Source organism: Agelaius tricolor, unplaced genomic scaffold (assembly GCF_023055355.1).
Source record: "Agelaius tricolor isolate 1412-34295 unplaced genomic scaffold, bAgeTri1.0.p SCAF_12, whole genome shotgun sequence".
Taxonomy (NCBI): domain Eukaryota; kingdom Metazoa; phylum Chordata; class Aves; order Passeriformes; family Icteridae; genus Agelaius; species Agelaius tricolor.
Window position 1 is genome coordinate 15,005,714 of NW_027269272.1, and position 27,868 is coordinate 15,033,581.

General features: G+C 45.2%; 1 protein-coding gene across 2 annotated transcripts in view; it reads left to right on the forward strand.

Annotated features, from left to right (window-relative positions):
- FGF12 (fibroblast growth factor 12) overlaps positions 1-27,868 on the forward strand; it is a 219,391-nt gene that overhangs the window by 73,268 nt on the left and 118,255 nt on the right. The window contains exon 1 of one of the 2 annotated variants that reach the window (XM_071437767.1): positions 7,075-7,305. The exons of the other annotated variant lie outside the window; for it this stretch is intronic. Within the exon in view, the coding sequence (XP_071293868.1) occupies positions 7,218-7,305 (88 nt within the window). The 5' untranslated portion in view covers positions 7,075-7,217. Of the gene's footprint in view, positions 1-7,074; positions 7,306-27,868 lie in introns of those variants that run through there. 2 annotated transcript variants of the gene reach the window in all.

Genomic DNA, 27,868 nt, shown 5'->3' on the forward strand with positions numbered 1-27,868 from the left:
AAAGAGCTGTAGCTATGCTACACTGCAGGCACTGGGAATTGCATGTTCCAGAATAGTGGTCTTTCCAGAGAAATCTGTTTCAGATGTCTCTCTGTGCACTCTTTAGCCATGGTGGCCACTTAATGAGTGAGGGTCTGATCTGTGTTGTCCTGATAGTGGCTTTTCTGTCATTGGAGCAGCTGTGAATTGGAGCAGAAAGCATTTCTTGTACCATCATTCCCAAGGCAGGCAGTTAGGCAAGTACTTGCTTGTCTTGATGAGGCTGTGCCACATGTGTTGTATTAGCATGCCAGAATAAATACACTTCAGGTCTAGACAACAGTAAAAGGCTCTGTAAGTGTCACTGGAAGTAGGCAGATGGGGAGGCTTGTGCTTCCACAGATGCTGCTCCCAACCTCAGATGCCCTCTGGAACATTAGGAGTGAGTTTGCTGCAGGGGAAGGGGAGATGGCTTTTTGCATGGTTGGTCTATTGTACTTTTACCCTCAGAAAATCCCCTTTATTAAGCCTGACAACTTTTCCCTGTGAGGTGGATGGATTGTTTGCACTCCTAGATGAGGAAAGCAGCCTGCCAGTTGTTCATGTTTCACGCAGGGAGCTGGGGGGAAAGCCAAGAGCACATCCTGAATTTGGAAGCTGCACCTATTCCAGCTCTGGCTGTGCCTTGGTAGCTGCCTGCTGAAAGCAGAGGGGCCAAGGTGCTGTCAGTGGGCAGAGCCCAGGAGCTCTGCTGGCCAGCAGGCCTGGCTTGCTGCCCACCTCCAAACCCTGGCTCAACTTGGGTCAGGCCTCAGGCAAAGCCATCATTACCTACTGTGGATTAATAACCTCAATTACTGGAGCCCTGTGGGTCAGATCTTCCTGTGCTGGCTGCATTACAGCCCTTTAATCTGCTTTCCTCTCTCATAACCTCTGAGCCTGGAGGGATTGGCAGGCAGGGGAGATCTTCTGCCTTCCAGCGTGTTTTCCCTTGGAAGGGCTGCAGATGTGGAACAGCAACCACAGCTGGCAGGGGACTTGAACCCAACAAAGAGGTGCACCTAGAAGGTGCTTCTGCAGCTCTCAGGTTCAAAGGACAAGGCAACTTCTGGAGGTTTTCCATGAACTACATCTGCAAAAAATCAAAGCAGCCATCTTGTGGGGGACTGGCAGTCAGGTTTGGTCATCTGGGTAAGGGGCTGCATGCCTCTTGGGGGAGGAACATCCCTCCAGATTCCTTAATGTTCCCTGAGCAGCTGGGTAAAGGTGAGACACAAGTCTGGATCTCTAAGATGCCTTCTCACTGGGTGTTCCCCTTAAAGGAAAAAAGGCAGGTCTCATCAGTGGGGAAATTGCCAGTGAAGAGGGACTGAGCTGTGCAGTCCTGGACATGCTCTTAAATGATCTTGAAGAGTGAGGGGGTGAAGAAGAGACAAAATCTTTGAAGTAAGAGAAACAGAAGTGGACATAAAAGAGCTGCAGAGGGAGCATCTGATATGGAGCATCTGCTGAACTAACAACTGTATAAACTGTGGAGGAGTGCAGGGTAATGCACCCATTGATGAAACTTAAATATATGGGGGGTGTATATATAAATATTATATATATATATATATATATATATATATATATATATATATATATATATATATATATATTATGGTAAGGATAAGAGGTGCTACTGGGGTCCTTTTCACACATTTCCTCACTGGTAAAAGACCATAGAGACAGTGAATCTCTCTAGAAGTGCTAGCTCAGCAGATGCAAGCAGAAATTATTGGAAAAGATACAGAAAGCAAATAGAAGCTATCATCCTGCTGTGCTAGAAATCCCTGGAGCACTTGCACCTTGAGTACTGTGTGCAGCTCCAGTTATCCTGTCTCAGAAAAGATGTGATAGAACTAGAAAGGCACAGGAGACAATGACAAGGTCAGTGGAGCATGAAGAGTAGCTGCTGCCCAGGGAATGATGGAACAGATTAGGCATTTTCAGGTGCCTTCAGAAATGAAACAATTGAAGAAGGAAATACGACAGAGGTGTATAAAACCATGACTGTTATGGAGAACATAAAATTACTATTTCACAATATAATCTTATAATGCTCACCTTAACTTATAAGGTGAGCATTAAACGATTAAATGGAGCTATCGAGAAGGAGTTTTAAACTAATAAAAGTTTTTTCCTGCCACATGATTAACCTGTGGAACTCCTTGCCAAAAGATGGTTAGGAGACCAATGGTATTACTGGTTTCCAAAAATTAGTATAAAAAGTAGTTGGGGAGAAATCCATCAAGGGTTCTTAAACACATTGTGAGACATCCTGTAGATGAGGGCACCTGCTGGGCAGTGGCAGTGGGTGGAAGGAACAGTGTCTAGCTGCCTCTTTTTCCAGAGTATCTGTTCTGTGCTGCTCATACTACTGCTAAAATGTTTGGAGATGCCCTAGAAGTTCAGGTCCTGAGGAAGTGTCACTGTACTGAAAAACATTCAGAACAACAACTTCTCCCTAATTCAGACTGGAGACGTTTGATACACAAAGCCTTCTTTACATGTAATATTAGATTTCTTCTTAATGTCAGGAAATTGAGCTCCTGAGTGCTCATTACTATAAGCTTTTTATGTGTCTGAGGATAAACCTATTAAATGATCAAGGCTATGGGACATCTTTTCTTTGGCTCTGGAACCTGCTTTGGTGAGCTTAGAAGGGGCTGAGATTTTACCAAGTCAGTTTCTCCAGCAGGACCTGAAGTCACCTGAAGTCAGTGGTTTCTGTTCACTCTTGCTCAGAAAAGCAACTAAGAAATTAATCTTTCTTGTCTGATGTATGAAATCAAGCTCTTCTCCTTTTTTTTTTTTTTTTTTTTCCTCACCTTCTATTCGCTCTCAGAAGGTGTGTGGTACACTTTATCCATGGTAGAGTTTTCAGAAGAATCTTTCTTTGCCTTAGTGCAGTTTTATAAGGAAGAGGCTAATTCTCTCATTAAATCACCAGAATGAGGACTGACAGATGATTCCCTACTTGTCCACAAATTTCTTGTGTGACCTTCAGCAAACCTCTCAACTTTGTGCTGCAGTTCCCACTGTCTCTGGTGTGATTGTGCTGTGCTTTGGTGGAGCTGGGTGCAGTAGGAGCTCTATGTGGCTGTTATGTCCCTTGCCAGTTTCATCTAGAAGGGGAAAAGGGTAAACAGAAATAGCCAGAGAGCACAGTGGTGACAGTGGTTTGCACTGAAAAGGGCTTGGCCCGTTTTGGTAGATTTTGCTCTTGCAAGGAGAGGTGCTGTGGAGTGGTTCTCTGCTACCACTGAAGAATGTGCAGTCACTGATCACATATCAACCCATGGAGTGAGCTTGGAGAAATGAGCACCAAGTGCCAAGAGTTTTGTAAATTTACAGAGAGAGGGACAAGGTGCAAACTCTGCATCAGCACCAGCTCTTAAGGTTAATGGGCCCTTTCTCATCATATCCGCCCGTGTTTGGCCAGAAAATGCACCAAGGGCAGAGACTTGCAGCAAAACCCAAACCAACCAACCAGAAATAACACACCTGCACGAGCTGTTTGTCTGTGCACCCATCACAATGTTCAAAGAACAACCAGTCAGTATGGGTGACAACAGAACAGCATAGACACAGCACCCTGAGAGATTATTACTGCCTCTGTATAAACACAAGGAAAGCTTTCCTGGCTAGTGTCTTCTTGGAGCTTTTGTAGATTTTCTTTCTTTCTTGGTTTTTGTAACTGGTGAACTCATACACATTATGCTATTTTAATACTTAGCAAAGAGCCTTGTCGGCTAAATCACCTTATTTTTCTCTGATCAGAGTGCAGTACATTCCTCTTTTTAGCAGAAGGTATTAATTTAAATTCCATAATCCTAAACATATTCTCGTTTCTGTTCAGTGCTTCAGAAGGCCAATGGCATTTTAATTTAATAAGGGAGAAACACACATGACACTGTGTTCCCTGTAAATGTCTTCTGACCTCAATAAAGCTTTCACAGCTTTCTTTGTGTTCCAGCAAATGCAATCCCTGCTTTTATTCAAGCACACTATCATTTCTAATACCTGTGTTCTACCAGTGGCTAAAAATTTAAATATCTCTAGCATTTTCACAGTAACTTTTGAGATGTTATTAGCATTATTATTTAGTAGTGTGAGCTCATCAATGGAGCCATAGTGAGATTTATGCACCACTGTGTCCCATTGAAGTATTGTTTGGGTACATGCTGTCTCTCTGCACTGAAGTAAATTTTATTTTGGTTTACCTTGTTTTCAGATTAAAATGAGTTGACACATCTAGCAATGTCTCGATTTATGTCAGCTCCATTTATCTTTTCAAATTCTTTAAGCTTTGTTTACTGGGCTAAGATTTACCTAATTGGGTACATGATATTACTGAGTATTTTGTAGCATGTAAACACTTGGGTCATATGCATCACAGTTCTTCCTTTACCATTTTTATGCTTCCATTTTGCTGTCTAAACTTGCTTAAACCTACTCAGTTTGAAAGAGCACATGCTTGTTGCAGTCCTTACGGCCCTTCTTTGGAAATGTCAGGTAACAGTCATTCTTTTCACTGGTTTGAGTCTGCCCTCTTTTCCTCTAATGTGACTCAGGAACCAACCCCTTAGAATGTGCCCACAAAGGCTGGATTATCAGCCTTGCTGCAAGGTGATGGAAATTCCCCAAAGAAACGGGGATTATTTTATTAGTGGATTTTATGGGCTATTTTGAGTAGATTTTCCAGGAACAACTATGTTTAGTTTAATGAACAGAGGTCTCAAAATTCAGCTAGCTGTTGCATTTTCACTTTTTATTCAAACAAACATCTGTATCATGTCCAAGGCACTTGTCCTTGCATGTTCATGGGATAAATCTGCCCATTTCTATGCTAGGTTGATACATACAACATCTAAAAGCAACTCTTCCCTCTTACCTAGTGCTGCACTTCAGTCCTGGCCTCCCTAAATGAGAGCCCCTCATTTAGAGCCCCATGTTGGCTGCTAAGCAAGGAGGGCACCTTGACTTTGGATCTCACTGTACTGTCCTTGATCAGCCAGATCCAGAATTGTTCTCATCTCAAACATGCTGCTGAAGCATTTGCAGAAAGAGGACTATTATTTTTTTATGCTATTACTGAAGTACTGGAGAACCACCAGTTCTGTTTTAGGGCTTCACTGTGCACACTCCTTTTGGCCTTGTTCCAACAGGGCTGTAGGCTTGTTCTCAGGTGATCAGAAGTAGCAGAGGACTGAAGGACAACTCTGGGAGAAGGGTGGAGAAGGGTGAGGTAACCACTGTAGTCTCAGTTTGGTATGTGCCCTGACATGGCACCATAGCCTTTCATGATGGCTGTGGAGCAGGGACTGCTAAGGAGTGCAATGGAGCAATGATCCTGGGTAAATGGGGACATGGGGAAGGGCAGTTTCATTGAGCTTTTTGCTATGACTTGGTGCATGTGCAAGGTCCTGTCTAAAATAGCTTAAATTAAGACAGAGTGATGATTTTTCAGCCTAAGTCACGGCAGACAACAAAAACTGAATTTAACATGAATCCCAGGGATGTTAGTAACATCTTCCATCCTTCTAACAGTCCTGAACTGTATGCTACTGGCTTTGCTTCCAGATAAGTGCTGTTTTTTAGCATATGAATTAGAGTTGACTGGAAAAATAAGAGCTACCATTTCATGAAATGTTTAGCATTTTAACTGTTTTTTTCCCCTTTTATATTCAAGAGTAAATCTGAAACTGTGGAGTATTTATTGAGGGCATGAAAGACTCCAGATGCTCTCAAAAATATTAGTTTCGCCACACATGCTTCTCACACCTAAACACACCATGCCACACATAGATTCTCACACCTAAACAGCATTTCTTTTGTTATGCCTGGGTTATGTGCCTCAGTACTCTGATCTAGATGTTAACATCTAAGTTTGTATCCCCACTCTCTCATATCACTGAAGTGCTGGCCAGAAGCTTGTTACATCCTAGAGTGCAGTCTCTGGAAAAATATCCATCTCATGAGCTGGTCAGACACATCTGGTCACTTCTTCCAGGTATTAGAGAAACAAAAGCAGAGAAGGTTTTGAAAGCTTATGTGTAAGTAGGTAACCCTGCTTGAGCACAAGGTAATTCAGTTAAAAATTCACTCTTGTGCTGGGTTCCTATTTGTCCCAGAGGGAGCTGCTTTTTAGTGCACTATTAGAGTTCATTCAGGTGAAAGAGTTCTTTTGAACATCTTTTGTATGTGATAGTACTGTTTTGTTGAAGGAGTTTTTCTGTGCTCCTGTCCTTTCTAGCCTTGTGTTGTGGGTTTTGTGTAATTTCATGAATTGGAGACAGTTCTGGTTAGTTTTCCATCCTTGCATGTGAAATATGAGCCCTACCTTTCTCTGTGCAGCGCCAACACTGAGACTTGAGTCTGCAGCACTGTAACAGCGACAGTTTAAAAACAGGTAAAAAAGAAGGTACCTTAAGTTTCAATGGAGCGCCCTTTGCAGGAGGCTGGTGCCTTGGGGCAGGTGGGAAGACGGAGGCTCCCTCGTTTACAGCGCGCTCATCAGGGAGCCCTCCCGTCTGGGCATCCGCACCCAGCGGTGCTTTAAGACCAGAGGTGTCTCTTCTTCCCGGCCCCGCTGCCGGCCCCTGGTTCCAGCCCCGGGAGCCCCGGCAGGGCCGCGCTCGGTGCCTTCTGTGGCTGGGGCACCGCGGGCACCAGCCCTGCCAGGCCCCGCACGGCGGCCCCGGTGCTGCTGGGGCGGGCGGCGGGGCTGTCTCCTCCCTCCCTCCCTTCCTCCCTCTCCGCCGGGACTCGCACAACTCGAGCGCGGCGGGACCGGGTCCCCGGTGGCGGGGGGAAAGCGGCAGAGCCCCCGCCGGAGGAGCGGAGCGGCCGAGCCCCGGCGGCGGGGGGGTCCCGGCGGCGCGGCCCGGCCCGGCCCGGCCCGGCGGGGGCTGTGCCGGCAGGGGGCAGGGCTGGGAGCCGGCCGCGCGTGTTTCTAGGGCTTGACGTCCTTCCAGCCAGCCCGCCCCGCTTCCCGGCACGGCCGGCCCTTCGCCGGCGGACAAGTCCCGAGAAGTGGCGGCGGGGTCCCCCTCCCTCCCCCGGGCGCGGCGGGGCCGCGGCGATGGGCCGGGAAGTTTGGCGGCGAGGGGGCCCGGCGCCCCGCCGCTGAGAGCCGGCCGCTCCGGGGCCGGTCCCTTTTCCGAGGAGCGGGAGGGCGCCACAAAGTGAAATCCATGAGGATTCTCGGGCTTCTCCTGGAGAAAGGCTCGCATATGCTGCAGTGTCTCTGTGGAAGGCGCCTGAGATCCAGCCACAGCCCAGGTGGGGAGCGCGCGTCCTTGTCCCCGCCGCCCTCACCTCCCCGCCCGGGCGCCGCTCGGCCCGGGCTGGCCCCGTTTCCTCGCCTCCCTCCGTCCCTCCCCTCGCCTCCGTCTCGCCGGCGCCGCGCACAGGTGGCCGGGATGGGCCGGGCGCTGTCCGCGGTGCTGACCCCGCCGCGCATCCCCGAACCGAGTCCCCTTAATTCGGCATCCGCACACCCGGCTCCCCTCCGCATCCCCGCCCGCTGATTCCCAACCCGGCCCCTCTCTACCCGAGGCCTGGCCCCCACCCCATCCCTGTGGCTAATCCCTCCTGGAGCCCCCACCCACACAGAGCCCCCACGTGTGTCCTTTGTCCTTACAGAGATTCCTGCCTCACACATGACCCTCATTATTGTTCCCCGTCCTACCTGCAGCCCACTCAGGTCCTTTTTCTTCATATGGCACCCCTGTATTTCTCATCCCACCTGGAACCCCCAGCTGTGCCTTCTGTTAGTACCTGGCCAATATGGGGATAACCTTCCCCAGAGTGCCAGTGGCCCCAAACAACTCTAGGGTTGGCCCCTGTGTGAGAGCTCTCTACGCTTTGTGCTTCTGGTAGTAGTAATGTCACAGTGGTTTTCTGGTGGAGGGTGTTGAATGAGTTTTTGAATGGCAGTATACTTACAAGCAAAGAGAAATCCCAGCCTGCTCCTGATGGGGGGCCTGAGGAAACTCCCAACTCATCTCTCAGCTCCTAGCCTGATGGGGAGAGAGCATTTCTCTAGGATGGGAAGGAAGTGCAGTGGGGCGAATTTCTGAACAATATTTGTGATCCTAAACACTTCCCCTGAGCACTTCTTGAAGAGGGGAATGAGTGCATGAGTGCCTTGGTTTGGTGTGGTACTACCCCTGAGTTTTAGGATATCTTGTTGAGGCTTTTAAAGTGGTGTTTCTACAATTTCTTCCTTGCTACACGTTTCTTCCATGAATTTGACTTTCCCTCTCTAGAACACTGGGTAAATGCTTCTGGAGTGAAATCCTGTGTTATTGTTGTTATTATTAACATCTATAGAAACTACTAATTGGATGCTTATGAGGGTGTCTCTTAGAGTATTCTTTCCTAATGCTTGTGTCGGGTTTTTTTGTGAGATCTTGGTCCTAGAAGAGAAAAAATGTCCATGCCTCTAGTGCAAATGCTTGGTGTTCTCTTGAAGAGAAAGGTTGTTCTTAGGGGACCACTGTTGCTGAGGTAGCCGGGATTCCCTTATGGCCTTGCTAAGGAAAAGCTGTTAATGGTTATAGCCACCCGTTTATGCCTCAGTAGCCTCTTCCCTCCCATGGCACTCTGTTGTGCAAGTTGCTGTCTGTGACAAGCTCATGGCAACGGGGCAATCTTTGGGAGAGAATGCTGGACTCCCTTCAAGGCATGTTCTGCCCTGCTTTGAAGAACAATTTGCTAACTAAATAGAATAAATTGTGGCTGCACGTGGAAGCCGTATGCACACTAGTCTCTCTCCAGTGAAAAGCTATAGTGGAGTTTTCACCGTGGTGCTAAGTGTGAATGTGTGGTTTGTGTCTTTTGGAAGAGCAGTAAAGAGAACAATATGCTACTGGTAAAAGTGGGGTGTGCTCAGGCCATGGGGGATGCTAGGCTGTAACTTTGGAGAACTATAAGTCAGCAATAGTGTCCTAATAGTTTCCTGGCTGAGCTGGTTTGGCTTTACAGGTGGATCCTATACTGGAGTGTGCTTGATGCATATATGGTGCTTGAATCTTTTCTTACATTCCCTGTTCTGAGGAATAATACTGAACATTGAGTAGTCTTTGTATTTCCTGATGTTGTGCTGTAAGGAGACAGACTGTGGGAATGATCTCCTATTGTAATCTCCAACTAAGCTTATTTTCCAGGTACTAGCCCCATACCACCATGAGCCTGACCACTCCAGATGGGGTCTGTTGCTTTGAATCAGCATGCTAAAATACATTCCCTCTCCTTGGCTGCGCTTTTTCATTTTCTGTTAAGGTTGGGGATTATGTTCTTGAAAAATGGTCAATAAAAAGGAAAATTTCCACTTATAAAAGAGTCAGTGTGGGGTGGGCCTGCTGGGGGATAAATCTCCTTGCTAACTTCTTCAAAAGCTGAGCATGCCCCAGGAGACAGGTGTATACTCTGGTAACAACCCTAAAGGTGTAGTGCTGTGCCTAGTGCGGCACTGTGGGGCCAAGCCAGTCAGAGATGTACACCAGCAAAAGGATTATAAAATTATGGGAGTGGAAGGACTGTGGAAACATTAACTACACAGTGGTGGCACAGAATGTTGTGAACTACCTCAGTGTCCTTGATCCTCTGATCTGAAGTTATTCTGATGGATTGACCAAGCCTTTTGCCTTCCTCATATCTGTGTTTTCTTAATGCAAACAGCTCATAAGGATGTAAGCACACATTTCAAGTCAGATTCATATTTGTGTGTTGTGCTGACTCAGAGCCTTAGACCACTCCTGATCCTGACAGAAGCTAATGCATGACACTTCAAAGAGAAATGGTGAAATATTGAAGGTAGTTGTATAGTACTGTACAACTCTATTGTGATGTTTGCAAAAATATTAGCAAGATTTTTTTTTTTATTGTTATGCAAAGACCTCTCACCTCTTTACTTTAGCTAACTCTAGCCTGTTGTTTTCTTATGCTCCACTTCCAAGGTGTGCACATCTTGTCTTAAGGGAGGCTGGGCTTGTTTGAATAGCACCTTGTAAAATGGAGCTTAATGGGTCTCCAGACCACCACAAAAGTGCCAGTAATTCATAGCAATGCAGAGTAAGAGATTTATCCTCTTCCTTTGTGATTTTTTTTTCAAGTATTTTAGCACAGCAACATCCTGTATCATCTTTCAGGTGCTTCACTTGTTATCTTAGTTTCAGAGTTTGCAAGCTGACTGATTATATTGCATGGGCAGAGATATTTCCCATTGCAATGGTGCAACCACAGTTAATTTTGTTAAGTGTTTTTTCCTTTGATTTATTTTCTCTGCTAACACTCTTTTCCCCTTTGCTTAGGAGATGTGGTTTGCCAGTCCAGGTTTTTGTTTTTGCTTTTGGCTTCCTAGCCAAAATTATGAAACAGATAGCTACTACACTGTTGAATTCAAGGTAAACATTAAATAATGACTGCATTGTTGTTGCAGCTGTGAATAGAGTTGTGAAAAACTATTTTAAGTGACCTGTACCTGGTTTGCAGCCACTTTGATGTAAAAGGCCCTGTACCCATAGACTGCATAATAGCAGCATGGAGATTTCTGCTAGTGAGTGTGTTTTAGCTTTGTTCCATAAAGGATTTCTTACTTGGCTCTATGAGTGGTTCTGTCTCACGCCTGTCCTCGCCCTGGCTCTGGCCAGACTCTCCCGTGGCATGCATCATTGTTAAACCACAGATACTTCTCACATCAACCAGCAACAGCATTCAGCATCAGTGCATTTTCAGTTTTATTTTCAATAGTAGAGGTTTAGTTGTATCCAGAGACTGATCTATTCTCAAACATTCACAAGAGTACTTCTCAGTTTAAGTCTCTATTTTGCAAATTGATGCCTTCAGTAGAAATTAAGCTCATATTGAAAGTAAATCCTGAACTTGGCTTTCATGGGAGTCTCACACTGGTGAAATTTGGAGATGCTCCTGGAAATATACTGATTGATGCTGGCTTTATGGCAAATTGAAATGATGTCTGGCGCAGTAGGTCTTCATATTTCTCCAGGCATCACAACACTAAGTTTGATATTTGGGGCAACAGGAACAAGCATTCTGTCTAGGTAGGCAGGGTCAGGCTGTGCCTCTGCCATTAATTAGCCAGTCTGTAGCTGCCCATATAAATCTTTGCATTTTCCCTGAGACTATTTAGGGCACTGTCATAATGAGTCTGCATGTGCAAGACATCTTCAGATGCAAATGGAATCACACACATAGGAGGTACAATTGCATATTCAAGAATAGCATTTGGCTTATGAGCAGAACAGGCACTCCTTTGTTTGCTTGTGCAGTCATCTGTGCATCCATCTACATTTTATTTACATACAGTAGTTCTTGAAAATTTTCCCACTGCTGTTCATTCAAGTAAACAGCAAGTTACAGTGTGCAGCAAATACTGCACAGTTCAGCTTCAAATTACTGGAAGCAGCAGCTCTGTGTATGTAAGTGACTGCAGTTCCTTGCTGAGTTCAGGGAGCACAGAGAGGCTTTGATCTGTGGCAGCTCAGAGTGTGGATGTGCAGTGCTGCTGGGAGATGGGAACGGTGCCTTAGTGGGGCTGAGCTGGAGCTGGGAGTGGGTCACAAGGCTGAGAAGCGCTGGGATCTGGCTGGGGGTCATCAGTGCATTTTCCTTCCCACACCAGGTGTGTTGCCTGCCATTCTCTGCCACTGGTATGGTACATATTTTGTTCAGGCTCCCTCTTCCTGTTTTGTGTTTTTGGAAAAGTAACACTTACTGACCAGTGGAAGTTAAGTAGCTGTGCTGTTCTGGGATAATGCCTATTGTTGACACTCATATGCTAGTGGAAAGAATATCTTTGTCTGATTTAGTTTAATTCAACTGGGAAATGAATTAAACAAAACTCTGAAAACTCTTTTTTATTATAACAGGAGCACTCCTCTGGGGTATTATTCAAGAATAACTATAGCATTTTAAATCCACGCTTTCCTTTATTCTGAAGTAACCCTCTCATACAGACATTGGCTAAGCATCTCTCCTGGAAGTCCATAGTGCTTGTGCATCTTTTTAAAAAAATCTGTTCTAGAAATGATGAATTTTTTAGCATTTTTATTTGGTGAAATTACTTGGTTTCTATCATACAAAAATTCCAGAGATACAAATGATAATGAACTTAGATATACGCATATAACTTTTTTAAGTGCTTGCAGCCAGTTCTGTGTAGTTATGCAAAGGAAAGTCTTTGATATTATGCAGGATTTTATTTTTCAGTTTGCAATAAAGTATTTCATAAATCTTCAAAAGAAATGCAGGTCCAGGAACTCCCTGGGAGTAAAGTGGCTTAGCAATGCAGAGCTGTCAGCCAGATGTCTGAGATTACAGAGCTGGGCACTTGGAATTGCTGGATCTTAACTCAGTCCTCTGAGTATTGAAACTTGTCTGGGTCCTACCAGAGCATCACTGATACTGAATCATATCTGAAAAATGTTTTACTTTCTCTGAATGAGGAAATACAAGCAAAATAAGAGTCATTTGAATTTTCTTAAGTACCTGTAATCAGGATGATAAACAGTACTTTGAAGCAGAGGTTGGCTGGTTTATGGCACTTCTCACGTAAAGGTTTGCATGGTTTTGCAAAGGAATAAAGCTTAACTTCCTTTGTTTCCCAGTCTCAGCCAAGAAAAGAGTTAGAGGTGTCTGAGGTGTACAATTGCAATGCATTATAAACTGAAACATTTATGGGAAATGTTAGCTAACAATATAATGAAATATTTTTTCAGCTTTTCCATTTGTTTTCCTGAATGACTGTGTGTATAAAATTCTGTGTTGCTGTTTTTCCACTTGAAGTGTAACTAAAGAATGCAGGGTCAAAGGGAGATATTTAAAGTTGACTTTCAGAGCAGATGCTTTCAGCTTAAGAGCTGTGTGACTGTTAGGTCGTGTCCATCGAAGACCAAGGAGTATTTCCGGCGACAGGTCTCAGCTCACTGAACCATCTGAGTGCATATTTAACTCTATTCGCGCACCTAGTCCCAACCAGAACCATTACTGAACCATTAGATTAGTGGTACCTATCATCCCTAAAATTCTTCTTGTTTTCCCTGTCCACAGAGCATTGACAGTAGGCTTGTTTTCTGCTTCCAGCAAATCCCTCTGGAGGTATTTCACAGCCATCAGTTCCCAGATGGAAAGCCCTGTTTGTTAAAGAAATTGAAGTCTTCCTGCTTTGTTTGTGAGAGCGATCTACTTCTGGCTCACTGAACTTTGTCTCAAAACCAAGCCACTTGTCTTCCCATAGCCCTTTCTGCTGCTTTCCAGAAGTAACCTGTTTAATTTTTTACCAAACTGATGCTAGTTTTAAATTTTTTAGTCCAGGTTGTACATTTATCATCAAAAGTTCAGCATGGTCTGGAAACTAGATAAGATTTCTTGTAGAATATAGAATTTTTTCAGTTGTAAAAGACCTCTAAAATTATCGAGTACAACTGTTAACCCAGCACTGCCAAATCCACCACTAAGTGCCACATCTGCATGTCTTAAATACCTCAAGGGGTGGTGACTCCCCCACTTCCTTGGGCAGCCTTTCTAATGCTTAGCAACTCTTTCAGTGAAGAAATTTTTCCTAATATAAAATGTAAAGCTCCTTTGATGCAATTTGAGGCCATTTCCTCTTGTCCTGTCACTTGTTACTTAAAGAGACTGACCCTTACCTCGCCACAGCCTTCTGTCAGGGAGTTGTAGAGAGCAATAATGTCCCCTCTGGTTAAATACTTTCTCCAGGTTAAATACTTCCAATTCCCTCAGCCACTCCTCATAGGACTTGTTCTCTAGACTCTTCCCCAACTCTGTTCTGGAGCTGGACGGATCACCTCGGTGTCTTTCTTGAAGTTAGGGGCCCAAAACTGGATACAGGAATTGAGCTGTGGCCTCATAAGATGATTGTAATGGATACCAGATGCAATGGTAGTGTGCAAAGCTTTCAATTGTATGAATAAATGTTTGATTAATAGGCCTTTAAATAATTCTTCTTCCCCTTGGAGGAAAAGAGATGTGTAATGTTTAATAATAAAAATAGTGTTTCTTCCCATAGCCTGAAATGGCATGGAAGGAGGTAATCATGTTTTGTATGGCAAAGCATTTTTCTAAATGGCATGTTTATGCCTTTCTAGCATGGTGGCTGCAATTGGCTGCTGGGCCGATTTGCATGTGCTAAATTGCAGTCCTGGGGATCTGTGAAAACAACCCAGCAAAGCCAATCTCAGCTGGGAGCATGGAAGCTGCTGCTAAATTTGTGATGAGCCACCCCCAGGCCCAGCGTGAGTCATTATCATTGTTTTGTTTTCCAGAAGTTGGTACCAAATGCTTCCAGGATCCAAAGCATGGATTATCTCTGGAATTGTATTTGTTCCCTCAAAGCTTTGTTTGTTCCAGATAAGAGGAAAGAATAGGAAAGAAATCTGTTTTTTAAAAAATGAAATAATTGTTTCCTTATTAATGTTCTCTTCCTGCTTTTAATGTGCACTCACAGCCATTTGTTCACTTGCAAACCCACTTGTGCATGACCCAGCAGTTGCTACTCGGTCCTAATCAGTTTGCTTTGTGCTGCCAAGGCGATGTGGGGGCAACAGTAAGTACAGTAGGATGAGGCAACTTGACTGAAGTCATTGTTTGGCTCTGGCAGAGCTGAGGTGGGGAGTTTCTGTCCCTTCTTCTATTTGCCTTGCTGGTTTTTCAGTGAGTGTTTTTATGAAGCCACAGCTATGTGTGGGACCAGCTGGGGCATCCATTTGCTGTAGGTCAGGAATCTTTGATCTGAGGACTGCACTGGCCTGATCCCCAGGGTCTTATACCTGATGCCCACTTGCTGCAGTTGCTGGTCCTTGGGGAGGTAGGACAAGGTGTTGAGAGAACAAAAGCCCCTGACCTGTGCTGTGATTGTGACAAACAGTGCATTTGTTCCTGACTTCTAGCCCTTGTTTCAGGCTGTCTTCTGAAACAGACTTCTTTGATGTACTGTGGACCATGCAAGTGTCCCTGCAGGGACTGTGGGTGGGATGCAGAGGAAATGCTGGGTCCTGCAGAGGAAAGGTCCAGGAGTAGGAAAATGCATGTGTGTGGGCATACAGAAGCATATAGAAGTGATTAAAATTCAAAACTTCAACATACAGTGGGTGGAAAAGACATGGACAGAGTGGGAGGCCTACATGAGCATGGGAGTGGAATAAGGAGCGGAGAGCACCGAAAAAGAGAAACGGACAAAGGGGAACTTCTAGTGAAACTGGTTTTAAAATGTAGTTAAACATGCAGTCCTTGCTTTGTGTACGGGAGTACCCAATCTGGTGTTCCCTCCTCTGCATTACTGATTTGCAGGGTGGGGAAGTCTGCTGGGAGGATTCAAAATAAGTCTGGAGGGAGGGGCAGGCAAAGCAGTCTTCCTTATGGGGCCAAGGGTGAAGCTGCACACACTTGCACAGAGCATTCAAACTGGAAAAGCACAAGGATCAAAAGTGTCCATGACACTCCACAGTGCTGAAGCCTCTCTATGATGTTGCTGTGTCTACAGAGAACCATTGGAACGGTATTGCAACATCCTCCATGCTGCAAGTTCCATCACAAGCTCTGGATTTCCTCTTTTGTTGCAATGTGACATGAAAACCAAGCCAAAGAAAATAATGATTCTAATGCTGATGGGACTGGACAGCCAACGTGCTGCCACTGCTTTTCTGAGTTCCTGTGACTTAGTGTTGCCATTGTTTATCCTCTTCTGTGGCTTTTTGGTGGTGGAGAGAAGGGCACGTGAGCCTATGTTGAATCGGAGCAGTGAAATTCAAGCACAGACCCCTTTCCTGTGTCCCAGTGCATGGTGCTCCCCTAGGTCTCAGCTCTGTGTGCCCAAGCCCTTTATTTCCCTGCTGCTTCAGTTTAGCAATAGCATGGGTGTATCCTGGGTGGTGTATTTGTGAGGCTGGAGGAACTCTTAGGTGGTGCTTTTGAAAGGCTGATTTCCCCAGGTATTTATGCTCAGTGCAAGCAGGGTATAATCTCTTAAATATTCAGTTGGTTGATCAGACAAATATGTATATAATTATTCACATATGGCTTAATGTTCTGTGGCTGTGCTTGGGTGTTCCTCTCTAATAATTCTAATTTACCTTTAATGGATAAGACAAAGAAACCTGGTTTGCTTTTTCCTCCGTTTCTGCATTTGCTGGAGTTTCTGTGATGAATCCTTTACTGTGCTCACCCTTAACCTGAAGAGGCAGTTGTGGGAATATAAATCATGCTCCCAGATGCTTGCAGGCTGCTCGGCAACGAAATGCACTTTCCCTGCCCTGCCTTCGCTGCCAAATGGCTGACACACATCTTCAAGCATCTTGCTGGAGATCTCTTTCTGCCCTGCAGCTCGTTTGCAGCACCTTGGCTGAGAAGGTGATGCAGCTGTGTTTTAGGGTTGGTTTGGGGCTTTGTTTCTGAGGTTAGAAAAGGTTAGAGTTAGAACAATCAAATTTGTTCAGATGGTGTGTGAATCATGAATAAAGAGGGCAATTAAATGGGAGCATGTCCTTTCCTGAGAAAACACTTTAGTGAATGAATTTCACACTTGTTTGGCATTTCTGGCAAGTGGTGGGTCTTGCTGAGAGTGCTCCCATGAGAGCTTCTCTCCTACTCATCCACAGCTCATGCCCTTTGGGTCGATACTTCTCTGTCTAACATGCTGTTTGGCAGGGAATGCTCCCACCTCCCAGAGAAGGTCAGGCAATGCATGTTCTAAATTATAGTCTGCTAAGTATAAAAATATCCAAACCAGAGGCTTTTCTTTGTTAGTTGTGAGAGAAAAACTAGCTCCGAACTGGCAGAAAGATCTAGGCAGGCTCACTGCTTTGTGAAATAGCCATGGGTACCTCTTGGGGACTGTGCTAAGGGCTGTCCTGCCATAAGGCTGTGTCTATACAATGGGAAGAGTTTATTGCTTATGTGCATGGCCACTGAAGAAAAGTGTTTCAATAAGAAAGTCAAGTTTTGATTGGCAGGGTACAGAAAGAGAAATGCAGAGCCCTGAAGTGTTCTGGGAAGATACTTATGGGTCTAATTCCCACCCAGAGCAGAGACCAAGGACTTGTAAATCCTGCTCACTTAGCCCAAAGGCATCACTTCTCTTTCTCTCCTGTCACTCTGTTCACTTGTGTGAGCTCCAGACTCACTGCAAGTCTCAGACTCAATAGATTTTCCCTGATGCTTCTTTGCTCCTGGCCTGTAGAAGGGGAAGACAGGACAGTGTTGGGGAGGAGAGAAAGGCATTGAATCTCTATTATTTATGGGAGTGTTGTTCATTTGGCTGGTAAAATGCTGCTGGGATTAAGTGTTAGAGGAATGATGTGCTTGTTACTCAGTGAGCACATGTTGCCCCACTAACTGCCAAAGGACAGTCGTCTGTTTTAGCGCTTCTATAATCGCTTGTTAAGCTTTGAGTCTAAGAGCCAATATGTCTTACTCCCTACTTCATCTCTGCTTTATTCACAATGGTGTTGTGTTATAGAGACAGATCTTCACTGGGTTTAGTATTGCCTGGAAAGAATTATTTGGACAAAAATGAAGGAAACCTCTGAAAAAGTCACCAATAGAAAAATATAAGGAAGTAGGATCAATTAACAGAAAAATACAAGAGCAATTAATCTGGGCCAGAATAAAGTGTCCATCTAGTCCAATAGCCGTCCTCCATCCACATCAAACAGGAAAGAGTAAGAAAATATGATCTGTCCCCCAAATGCTCTCCCAGCTGCTAGATATTTTCAGCTTCGAAAATTATCTGAGTCAGACGTGGTTCATTGTATGTAAGAGTTCTCAGTGGATGTTTCTTTTCTGTACTTGACCAGTCTCCCCTTGAGTACACATGTATTTTTAGCATCACAGTGTCCTGTGGAAAGGATTTCCTCAGACCTGTTACATGAAGAAGCCTGTCTTTTCCTTTGTTTTGAACTTGATTCCTGCTAGCTGGGTTGATGCTTTCCAGAGACCAGTACTGAAGGAGATAGTGAATAACAGACCCCATCCTCCTCTCATGCTACTTGTGATTGCAGAGACCACAAGCATACTCCTGCTAAGCTGTTTCTCACAGTTTGAAGTGTCTTGGATCTTATTGCTGCCTCTCTCTAAACCATTTCCAGTTCTAATAAATGCATGTTTCAATGAGAGCAGCACAACATCACACGCTTGCCTCAAGTAAGGCATTGCTTTTCTTTATGCTCAAGGGTTCAAAACCAATGGGGTCAATTCAGCTGGAGAGACAGCAGTTGTCATGTGGGGTACAGAAAGGAAAGCAGGCTGGTGAGTAGGCTGTTATGGCCAAATGCTGAGTTCTGTAGCTGTCAGTCCCTACAAGCTTGTGATCAGAGTGGCATCTCAAGCTGTGGGTGGACACAGCCTCGGTGAGCCGCCGAGCCGTGTCAGGAGATGAGGATGGCCGTGCTGGAAGCTCCGTGTGTGACGAAGCGTGGGGGATCACCTTGAGACACGACTTCAGCTCTGGGATGCTTTGAGCTCCCTTCTGCCTGGTGAGCTGTGCTGGCAGCTGGCTGCCCATGGACCAGAGCAAGAGTGGGGGGGAGCTGGTTCCACTCTGATATGAGAGGCTGCCCCTCATATCCAGAAGAGAAAAACCAGGATACCTGGGGTGGAACTGAGCTCCTTTTGTAGCATATCCCGATTTAGAAAGGACCCACAAGGACCATGGAAATCCAACTCCTGCTTTAGTATACATCTGCATGGTGAGATGAGCTGCAGCGTAAACCCCATTGATTGTGTTGGTAAGATCTCCACTGAGTGTAGGGGAAGCCAGGGAGAGTTGCTCAGTTTGACATTTAGGCTGTGGGTACCTGCACATAACTCCACCCTGGGTTCCACCACACCTTCCTCTGCCTTATTGCCTGTCTGTAGTGTGGAGACAATGCTGCCTTCTTTGCAAAGTACCTGTGTGACTAACCTAGGACCTGTGCGACAACAAAAGGACTCTGAGTCTCAAAGTTGTTTAATGTTACTCGGTCTGTACACTGGAACTGGAGAAAGGGGGTAGGAGTTTAGGTATTTAAGAGAAAATGCACCATGAGAATTTTCGAGTACAGTTGAAATTCCTCATTTGTGCTTTAAGAGGCATTTGAGACTTCCAGCCATTCAGTAAGCTCCCATTAAAAGGACATGCATTACAAATTCCTCATGTAAAAGTATTTAATGTTCAGTAGGAGTGCAGCTTGTCAGGGAGAATATGCTGGCTGCCTATTAAGAGAAACAGATGAAGGCAATTGCTTTCTAAGGGTTAAGTATGACCTGGTAAGCCAAGGCCTGCAGCGTTAGCAAGTGCCAGCCAGCAGCTGGAATAGCTCAGTGATGGATAACAAGTGCCCTGTCCTTCCATTCCTCCAAAGAGAGCCTTGCTCAGTGAAGGTTTCTAACACTGAATCAGCAACAGCACTGGCTCTCTAAAGGGCTCAGAGTTAACAGCTTCTGCACACTAAAGGTTAATGGTGGTATCTCAGGAGGTAGATTTCAGAGGAAAAAGGTTTTTTTCACTGTTGTTGGGGTTTGCTTATCCTCTCTATGTTACCTGCAGCAGTGTGCTAACGCATGGGCAAAGTGGGCTGTGACCTCAATCAGCTAGTTAATTTTAAGCCCGTGCTTAAGTGATTTGCTAAAACTGTGCTTATTCAGAGAAAGAAAGCTGATTGTATTTTCATTGCTCAAGCTAGGTGAATTATAACATCTAGGTGATTTTAATGATGAAGGGACATATTATGCTTTGAAACAATTATTTACGTTCCCATGAAGAACATTAGTATCAGTCAGTATGTCTGATGATTGATGGTCATGCTCATACTTGCTAATAACCCTTCAAAGCTATTTAAAATACTGAATTGTGCACTTTTTATCTCTGTAATTTTAAGATGAGCAGAGCTCATTAAACCAAAGTATTTTTGTCTTGTGTCAATAGAAAATGTTCTTTTAAATGTTCAGAAGGAATTGGTTACAGAAATATGGGAGAGGGAAGAGATTGTTTTCCTTTCGTGTTCAGTACATTCTTCATCCTTTTGCTTTTTGATGACTAAACTGTTCTGTATTTGCAATTGAAAACTGTTGATTGGAAATTCTTGTGAGACTAACATAAATGGGGCTTGATTTTGAAAAATACATTCATGATCGTTGCCTAATTTGTGTGTGCAATTAGTGTGATTGCCACTGGAAATGGCCATCTGAGAACAGACTGTTGGAGACTTACATCTTTTTCTGATCTGTTTTCTCTCTCTCCTCCTTAAGGTGCCAACTCCTATGATGTCTAAATATTACCCATGGAAGTTTAATTTGGTAATATGTTTATTGATATCCTTTCATCTCCTACCTCTCCACTTTCAGGTGTTTGTTAAAAGGCTGAGAATGATTATTCCCTTCTGCTTCCTTCTCAAGTCCACTTGACACAACGTAGAAGAGGTTCTTTCATCTAAGTTGTTGATCTTGCAATTTAGAGAGTCAGATCTCACTGGCAACTCTATAGACTCTTACATGGCCATAGTAATACTTAAGTAGTTTCCAGATGTGCACAAAATATTGCAGCTCTCATCTGTCAGGTCTCTTACTCCCTCCTGGGGAAACCTGTGCTCACAAGGGACATTTATTGGTGACAAGGTGGAATTGTTTCATTTTGCTTTGTTTTAAGCATGTGATGAATTAAAAATGTAAGATAGATGAGTCTCTAGAATATTCCCTTCAGTGAAGCTGTGAAACCTGGTTCAGTTTAGGGATTTGAAGAGCATATCAGCCCAAGACATCTTTGAGCTGACTTGGAGTCCTTTTTGTAGGAGCATGGTATCAAGGCTGCAGTTCCTCAGTGGTTTCACTGATGGGTAAGAGAAGGGAATGAGCTTGTGACCCCAGCCTCTGGGGGCAGTACTCTTATTCCTTCCCAATGCTGCTTCTGGGGATTAAACCAGTGGGAAATTACCCTGTTCTTACGATTGGTATTTTAAAAATTAATTGCTTTTAATCAAACCAGCCTTACTTGAGTCGTCATATGGCTGCACAAGTGCTGCTGTTGTAGGGAGGGAATCAGCAAGAAAGGTGTAGCCTGAGGCAGGGAGAGAAATGGGTGGAATTGCCTGTGTTTGCAGCTACTCCCACGTACCTGGGTTTGAAGCAATGGGCACAGCCCTACTGCTGGTGACATTCACATTGCATTCATTGCTCCTGAAATATTCTCCATCCTGGGGTACAACTAAGTCAGATCTAAAGATTAGGTGTACCTTCCAGTCTGGGGTGTGACTCAGCCCTACAGCTGCAGAGGTGGCAGAGCTGTGGCAGTGTACAGAAAGACAAATATCCCCTGGCTCATTAATCATGGGATGGAGAGCACATACTGCCTGATTGCTTATTGCCTGTGGCCTTTCATTAAGAGTAAACTCAATTTTCCCAGTATTGACAGCTGCCTGGTGGAAGGGTCATGCTATGTGGCAGGCACTGAACTGCCAAGAACAAGCACCCAGATACAGCAATATGTCAGGAATGATACAGTGTATTTTGTTCTTTTCTCCTGTGCTTTATCTTCTTGTTGAGAAGAAACCATTTCTAGGGATGAGACATTAAATATGTCAATCCTGGACTGTCTGCTAGCTAGGAAATTCTGGAAAGTTAATGAATTTAAGTGGGGAAGATGGTTCTTGTTTGTACTTGCTTGTTCCTGGCCTGGGTTGAGACTCATTTAATTAAAGGAGTGTAGTATCCTTTCCAAAAAGGCCCCCAAGCCAATCAAAACCTTTGGTTTTTTTTTCCTGCCCAGTCTTTCTGATCCTTCCCAAAGCACAGATATTTATTGTGCTGTGAGAGAGAACTTTGGAAAGGAACAAGCAGACCAGGTTTTGCCAAGGAGCATCAGTTTCTGCTGGCCCTAGCACTGCTCTTCCCCTGCTCTGTCCAACCAAAGGCCCTCTCCATTAGCACAGCTCGCTCAAGCATCTTCCCTCCTCATTCTGAGAGCTGCTCCAGCCCCTTCCAAACATATAATTATAGGCATGAAAAAAAATAAATTTGCTCTTATTCAGCACCTGATAAAATGGTGACTCAGGCATTTTCATTTTCCATTGGAAATGCAAGTTCTCACACATTCGGAGCGCTCACCAGCATGCAGCCTGAATCTTAAAGGGAGCTCTGTCTGCCCCCTGGAAGGGCAAAATAGTTACAAATGTAGAGTGCCAGGTGGAGGCTCTCACAAGTAGCTTCATTTGGCCACATGGTGAAGCAAACCGAGGTCACTTACCTGTCTCTGCACTTACCCCTGCAGTGTAGTTATCCCAGCAAAACCCCAACCTACACCCAGCAGTTGGCTATGGAGACCTGGCCAGTGTGGCAGCCTGGAGCTTTCTGGCCACTGGGACTGCATGATCAGCCTGGCATTTGAGACAAATGGTGGAGTAAAGGTACTTGGTCAGGTTTAGGATGGCCCTTGTGAAAAGGGTGACGATGCTGTTCCTAAAATAAACATGTTTCTGTGCTGTGTCAGGAGATGGCTCATACACAGGCTGGAAGGAAGCAAGATACTTGCTGAAAGGCATAAATCTTTCTAACCACCTTCAGTGGTTATTTTTGAGCTCAGGGCATGCGGTGCTATGAATCCCATCCCATTAAGGCTGGAAAAGTGTTAGTCAGGAAGATGGGTGCTCTGGAGCATGAGAGCCCTCTTCCTCCTGCCCACATGATCTGTGCCTTCCAAAGAAAACTCCTGGGCTGTGACAAGACTGAAAGCATGTTGTTTGATTTTAGTTTAAAGTGAATTCATTAAATGGTGTTTAATGAGCAGCCAGTGTTGTAGGATAAGTATTTATATGGAACAGCTGCTGAATTAAGAAAAGATGCATCAGAAGTACAAATATGTTTTTGCCTTTGCTTCTACCTGAAAGTCCCTGAGGACTTGATTCAATGATTCCTATTCCTATGGGTCCCTTCCAACTCAAAATACTCTACAATTCTATGGCTTTCTTGGAATCAATTATTTCTTGTATCCCTTCTGGACATGGCTTTTTTTTTTTTTTTTCTTGTTTTCATATCATTCAGGAAACAAATTCATATGAGGTTAAATACAAGTCCATGAGTGCTTCTCCTTTATTTTGTGGCCAACCTATGCCCAAACTCACCATGGCCTGGCAGCTTTTCACAGGAGTATACTGGACCAAACCCAAATTAGTGTCTAGTCCCTCTTTCTCCAAGCATTTACACTTGCATCAATTGCTGATGTAGCTTAGTAAACAGGACCCCTCGTGGGAAGGACTGCAACATCTCTGAACATGAGCCAAAATCCTTTAATCATAAAGAGATAATCCACTAAATAATTTGAGCCCAGCAGTCTGCAGGGCATGGGTGCTATTTTCTGGCTTTGCTTACAAAGATTCAAAAAGTTCTTCAGAAATGGCTGCCCTAGTGCATGATGCAGCAGGGAGAGCTGGGAGAGGACAACATTTTGATTTGTGTTTGGTTTTTTCCCTGTGACAACATAAATGAAAAAAAGGATCAACATCTTGGTCTATTTGGGACAAAGTGACAATTCTTCTGAAAAAAGAAGGATCTTTCCATGGGGTATTTTTTACATCTAATTATCCTCTGGCAAAATGTGGGTGCATTTTTACTGATGGAAAAAGTCTTTCCCTAAATGTTGGAGGATGTAGGAGCAGTGGTGCTTTACAAATTGCACTCTGTCAGGAAATGAATGGCAGGTGAGTATGCATATGTTTGTTCATGTGTTCCCAGTGCCTGGGGTGAGCTCTCTCTGGCTGTGTCATAAGCCTGGCAGCATCAGCAGAAAGGCCTCCCCAGCTTGGGCAGGGGTGGGAAATGTTTTGGAAAGACTGGAGTGCAGGATATCTGTTGAGTGGTGCAGTCCTTTGAGCAGCACACAGAACAGAGGGGAGGTTTGTCAGTGCCCCAGGAGCAGGATGCTTGTCAGACCTACAGCTCTTGGTGACTGTCTGGAGTCCTTTGAACCATGGACAGGGGGCTGATAATGGGAGAAGAGACCTGGGATGGTGCTGTGGTGGGGTAGCAACTCCCCTGACCCTGAGTGGTCCTGTTAGGAGAGCAGGGCATGTTTGTTGCCTGAGAGCTGCCTGGGAGTATTGGCCCCTCGTGGTTACAAGAGAGACTTTGCTGTTGCCCTGTCAATTGTGGTGGTTGCACCTCTGTTGGAGTCTTGTTGCATTATGCTGCTTTGGGTGATCATAGGTCAGCAGTGACAGCCTCCTTGGAGTCTCAGACACTCAGACCTGGCAAATCCCTCACACTGCAGAGCTTGGAGCTCCAGCTTAGGGCTCTGTGTCACCTCTGTCCCCTCCTTGGGTGAGTCACCTTTGTGAGTAACATCTCTCAGTGGTGCTGCCTCTTGGAGTGGGCATTAGCAATCACTGAACTGGTACCTCTCCCCACCTTTCTTGTAGTAGTAGTCTACTTTTTTCCCTTTAGGATGTTTGTAGTGAACCTGAGGATCTGAAGAGCAGAGATTTGCATATTTTCTTTAATCTAGCTAGGTCCAGCAGCAGTAACAGTGTTGGTATGTTCATCACATAAGCACATATCCAGAACAGCCAGTGTGTTGGTATAAATGATTCTGCAGTTCAAGCATTTTGGGCTTTTTTCTGCTATTTTTGTCATTCAAAATAAATAGATGATAGTTAGATGTGCCTGCCAATACCTCAAATATACCTTCAGTTAGGTTCAGTAACATTCCATCTCAAACCATACCCCACGGGACTTTCCAGGTAAACTTACATACCATAAGAAACACAAGGATTACTCCTGTCTTGGACTATAGTTAGTATTCTTCCAGTTAATGTGATCATCCCTAGAATAGAAAAATTTTGAGCACCCAGCTATTTTCAGCCAAGCCCCTGACGTGCCCAGCTTCTACCACTTGAAGGGAATGTCAGATATTTTCACATGACAGAAAAGCGTGGCCAAATTCTGTTCTATAAAATATTCTTAACTTTGGGGTTACTGTTTCTTTACTGGATTTCAATTCCTATTTATTCTTGAAACTTGCAAAAGATACATATCCAAATCTGCTAGATAATTTTACAAATTACAGCCTAGTTTAGATGCATGCGTAGGCCTTTTCCTTTAATGACCACCCTCAGCTAGCTTGAAAATTAGTGATACAGACTGACAGATACACCTGGAGGCATCCACAGCCTTAAAATATCAGCCCATGTTTCCCACCTTTTATTTACTTGTTGGTTTTTGTTTGTACTGTAATATTCATGGAGTGAAACAAAATGAGGAACTGAAAAGAGCATTTTTATGTAATTTTGTGATCCCTGTTAAAGTGCTTTGTGTGTTTATCAGAATGAATCACTTGTGCAAAATTCTGTGCTCTTTTTGCTTTTCCTGACACTGAAATGTCTACATACCAGAGTAGGGAATGAAAGTACATACAATATGGGGAGCAGAGATGCAGGTGGGGAGGATTTGCAGTGAATTCCTGTGATGATCAGGAAAGAGAAGCCCATGAAGCCAGCTTTGAAGAATGTCCTGTGACAGCCAGACTGAACAGGAATGTGTCCTGGTATATTTCCATAACGAAACAGAAAATCCTGCAGCGAGGCAGTCGATCGAACGCTGCCCACAGCTCGCTCAGCCCATGCAGGAGCAGCCTCCTCACCTCCCGCCAGCCAACGGGGTCTGAGCAGGGTGGCAGCAGCCATGGCTTTAAAACATTCCTGGCCATATGTCACAGTGCTACCTGAGCTCGCCAGCCTGACCTGCAGCCACGTGCAACACAAACAAAATCCGTGTCCAAAAGATGTGTGCCAGGCAGAGCATGTGTTCCTTTTCTCTCTGCTCTCCAGAATAGTCACTGCACTTTTTTCCTCTGTAGTTTGCAGTTTTTCATCACCTGCAAGTCACTGGTGTTTTCTGAAGGCTGGAAATTGAAAAAGAAATGCACCATTCACCTTCTGACTGCTGTCTGTGCTGTGTCTGCCAGCACCATGCAGGTCCCCCATGGGCATTAAGGTCAATGCCACCCACATCATTACCCAGCTGGGAGGCAGCTGCTGGCAGGGACAGCCACTTTGTGTGGAAGCAGGGCAAGACTGAGGCTTTTCACAGAGCGCACAGATGCTTTCCACGAACATATGCTTAATTAAGAGGCAAACTCACCACCTGCTCTGCAGCGTGGGTATCCAGGCTCCTTTCAGGCAGGTATTTGCTTTGCTGTGTGCTTATGCTTTTACAGGGGTCTGGAAGTGCTTTTGGTAGTGTTTGTGCAGCTGTGCCTGAAACCCCAGGCGTCAGGTGCTGTTAGCATGCAGAGCTGCCAGCTTCATTAAGGTAATTGTGCACAAGGCCTTTCCTTCCTTCTCCTGGTTTAATGAGGAGCCACAGCATCCCCTCGATGCTTCCAGTGGCTGCAGGGAGCTGCATGTGGGTGGGAACTGGAGTGGGTTTGCCCTCTGCCCCTACAGCCTCTGGGGCTGCTGCCATCACCCACAAAGCCCAGCACTGGGCAGGGAAGGTGAGCTCCTAAAGGCAGATTTTGCTGCTTAAGTTAGTGTGCACTTAAGTAGTGCCTTATTTTTTAAAGATGCCAAGAAATTCATTGCTCCTGTTAGAACACTTGCTTCTGCTAGAATGTTGCACAGGTTTGGAACCCCTCATGAGCCCTTGCCTAAGCCTCAGACTCTGAGTCTGCAGCCAAATCCCCAGCAGAGCTGGCAGCACTGCAGCAGCCTGGGCAGGGATAAATGGGCCATGCACTCTGCAGCGTTGGTGGCAGGGACAGATTAACCCTCTTTTGCAGAAGCAGTGCAGTGATGGCAGCTGGTGGGTGGCTGAGAGTCCCCTCTCCCTGGGGTGCCCTGAAAATGGGCATATGGCTCAGCACAAATACCTGTGCTGAAACAGAAGTCAATATATCTGCCAAGCTCAGCCTGTTTTCTTTCTTTGGACTGTTCTCTCTTCACCCATCTCAAAAATGCCTTTTCCACAGGTAAATGCATTTTCTGTGCCTAGTTTGTGCTGTATATGGTATCTTCAGTGAAAATGAACATTTCTTCTGCAGCATTTTCAGGCTTCTGAGTCCCAAAAGGAGATAATGCACAGGGATTTCAACCTGCAGCCACAGAATCTCTACCAAGGGGCATGTGCAGAAATGCAAAATGCACCTCTGTGCTCCAATCATGGAGCCATGTTCTTGTGCCCAGCAGGTTTCCAGCCTTTTCATCCATTAAAGATGATTCAGGATGAGGCAATTAATTATTCACTAAGAGTCATTTTGAATTTTCACTGGCTGCAAGATAGTGCCTGTGGGACAGCAGGAAAATAAATATGGCAGTGAGCTGGGGGCTTGCTCCATGCTGGAGCAGGGGGTCAGAGCCCCCCAAGAGCCTGTCAAAGTGGCAGCTCCTGCCAGGCCAGTACCCCCTCACCACGGTGCAGGCAGCACTGGGGGGAGCTGGAGCACTCTGCCAGCCTGCCATGAGCTCACAGAGGCAAGGAGCACAGAGCAGGAACCTCCAGGGACCCCCAGAGCCTGCCTGGCTTGCTGCACTGTGTTGCAAAAAGCTGTCCTGGACCCATGTTTTTCCAGCTGTGCAGACACACAGATGAACCGGGGGTTTATTGCTCTGCAGGACACGTTTTTCCCTGCTGTGAGACAGAAACCATCAGCTCAGGTATTGTAAGGTGAGAGGAGGAGTGGGAAGCCCACAGCCAGGTTGTATTCAAGATGGTGGTAAATATACTGCTGTGGTTCCTAGCTGAATGAGTGCTAGGAAGGCTGGTTTGAGCTGTGCCTGCATTCCTGCTGCTGAGGTGACACTGGCACAGGGGGCCATGCCCAGCTGCAGGCTGGGTGCCA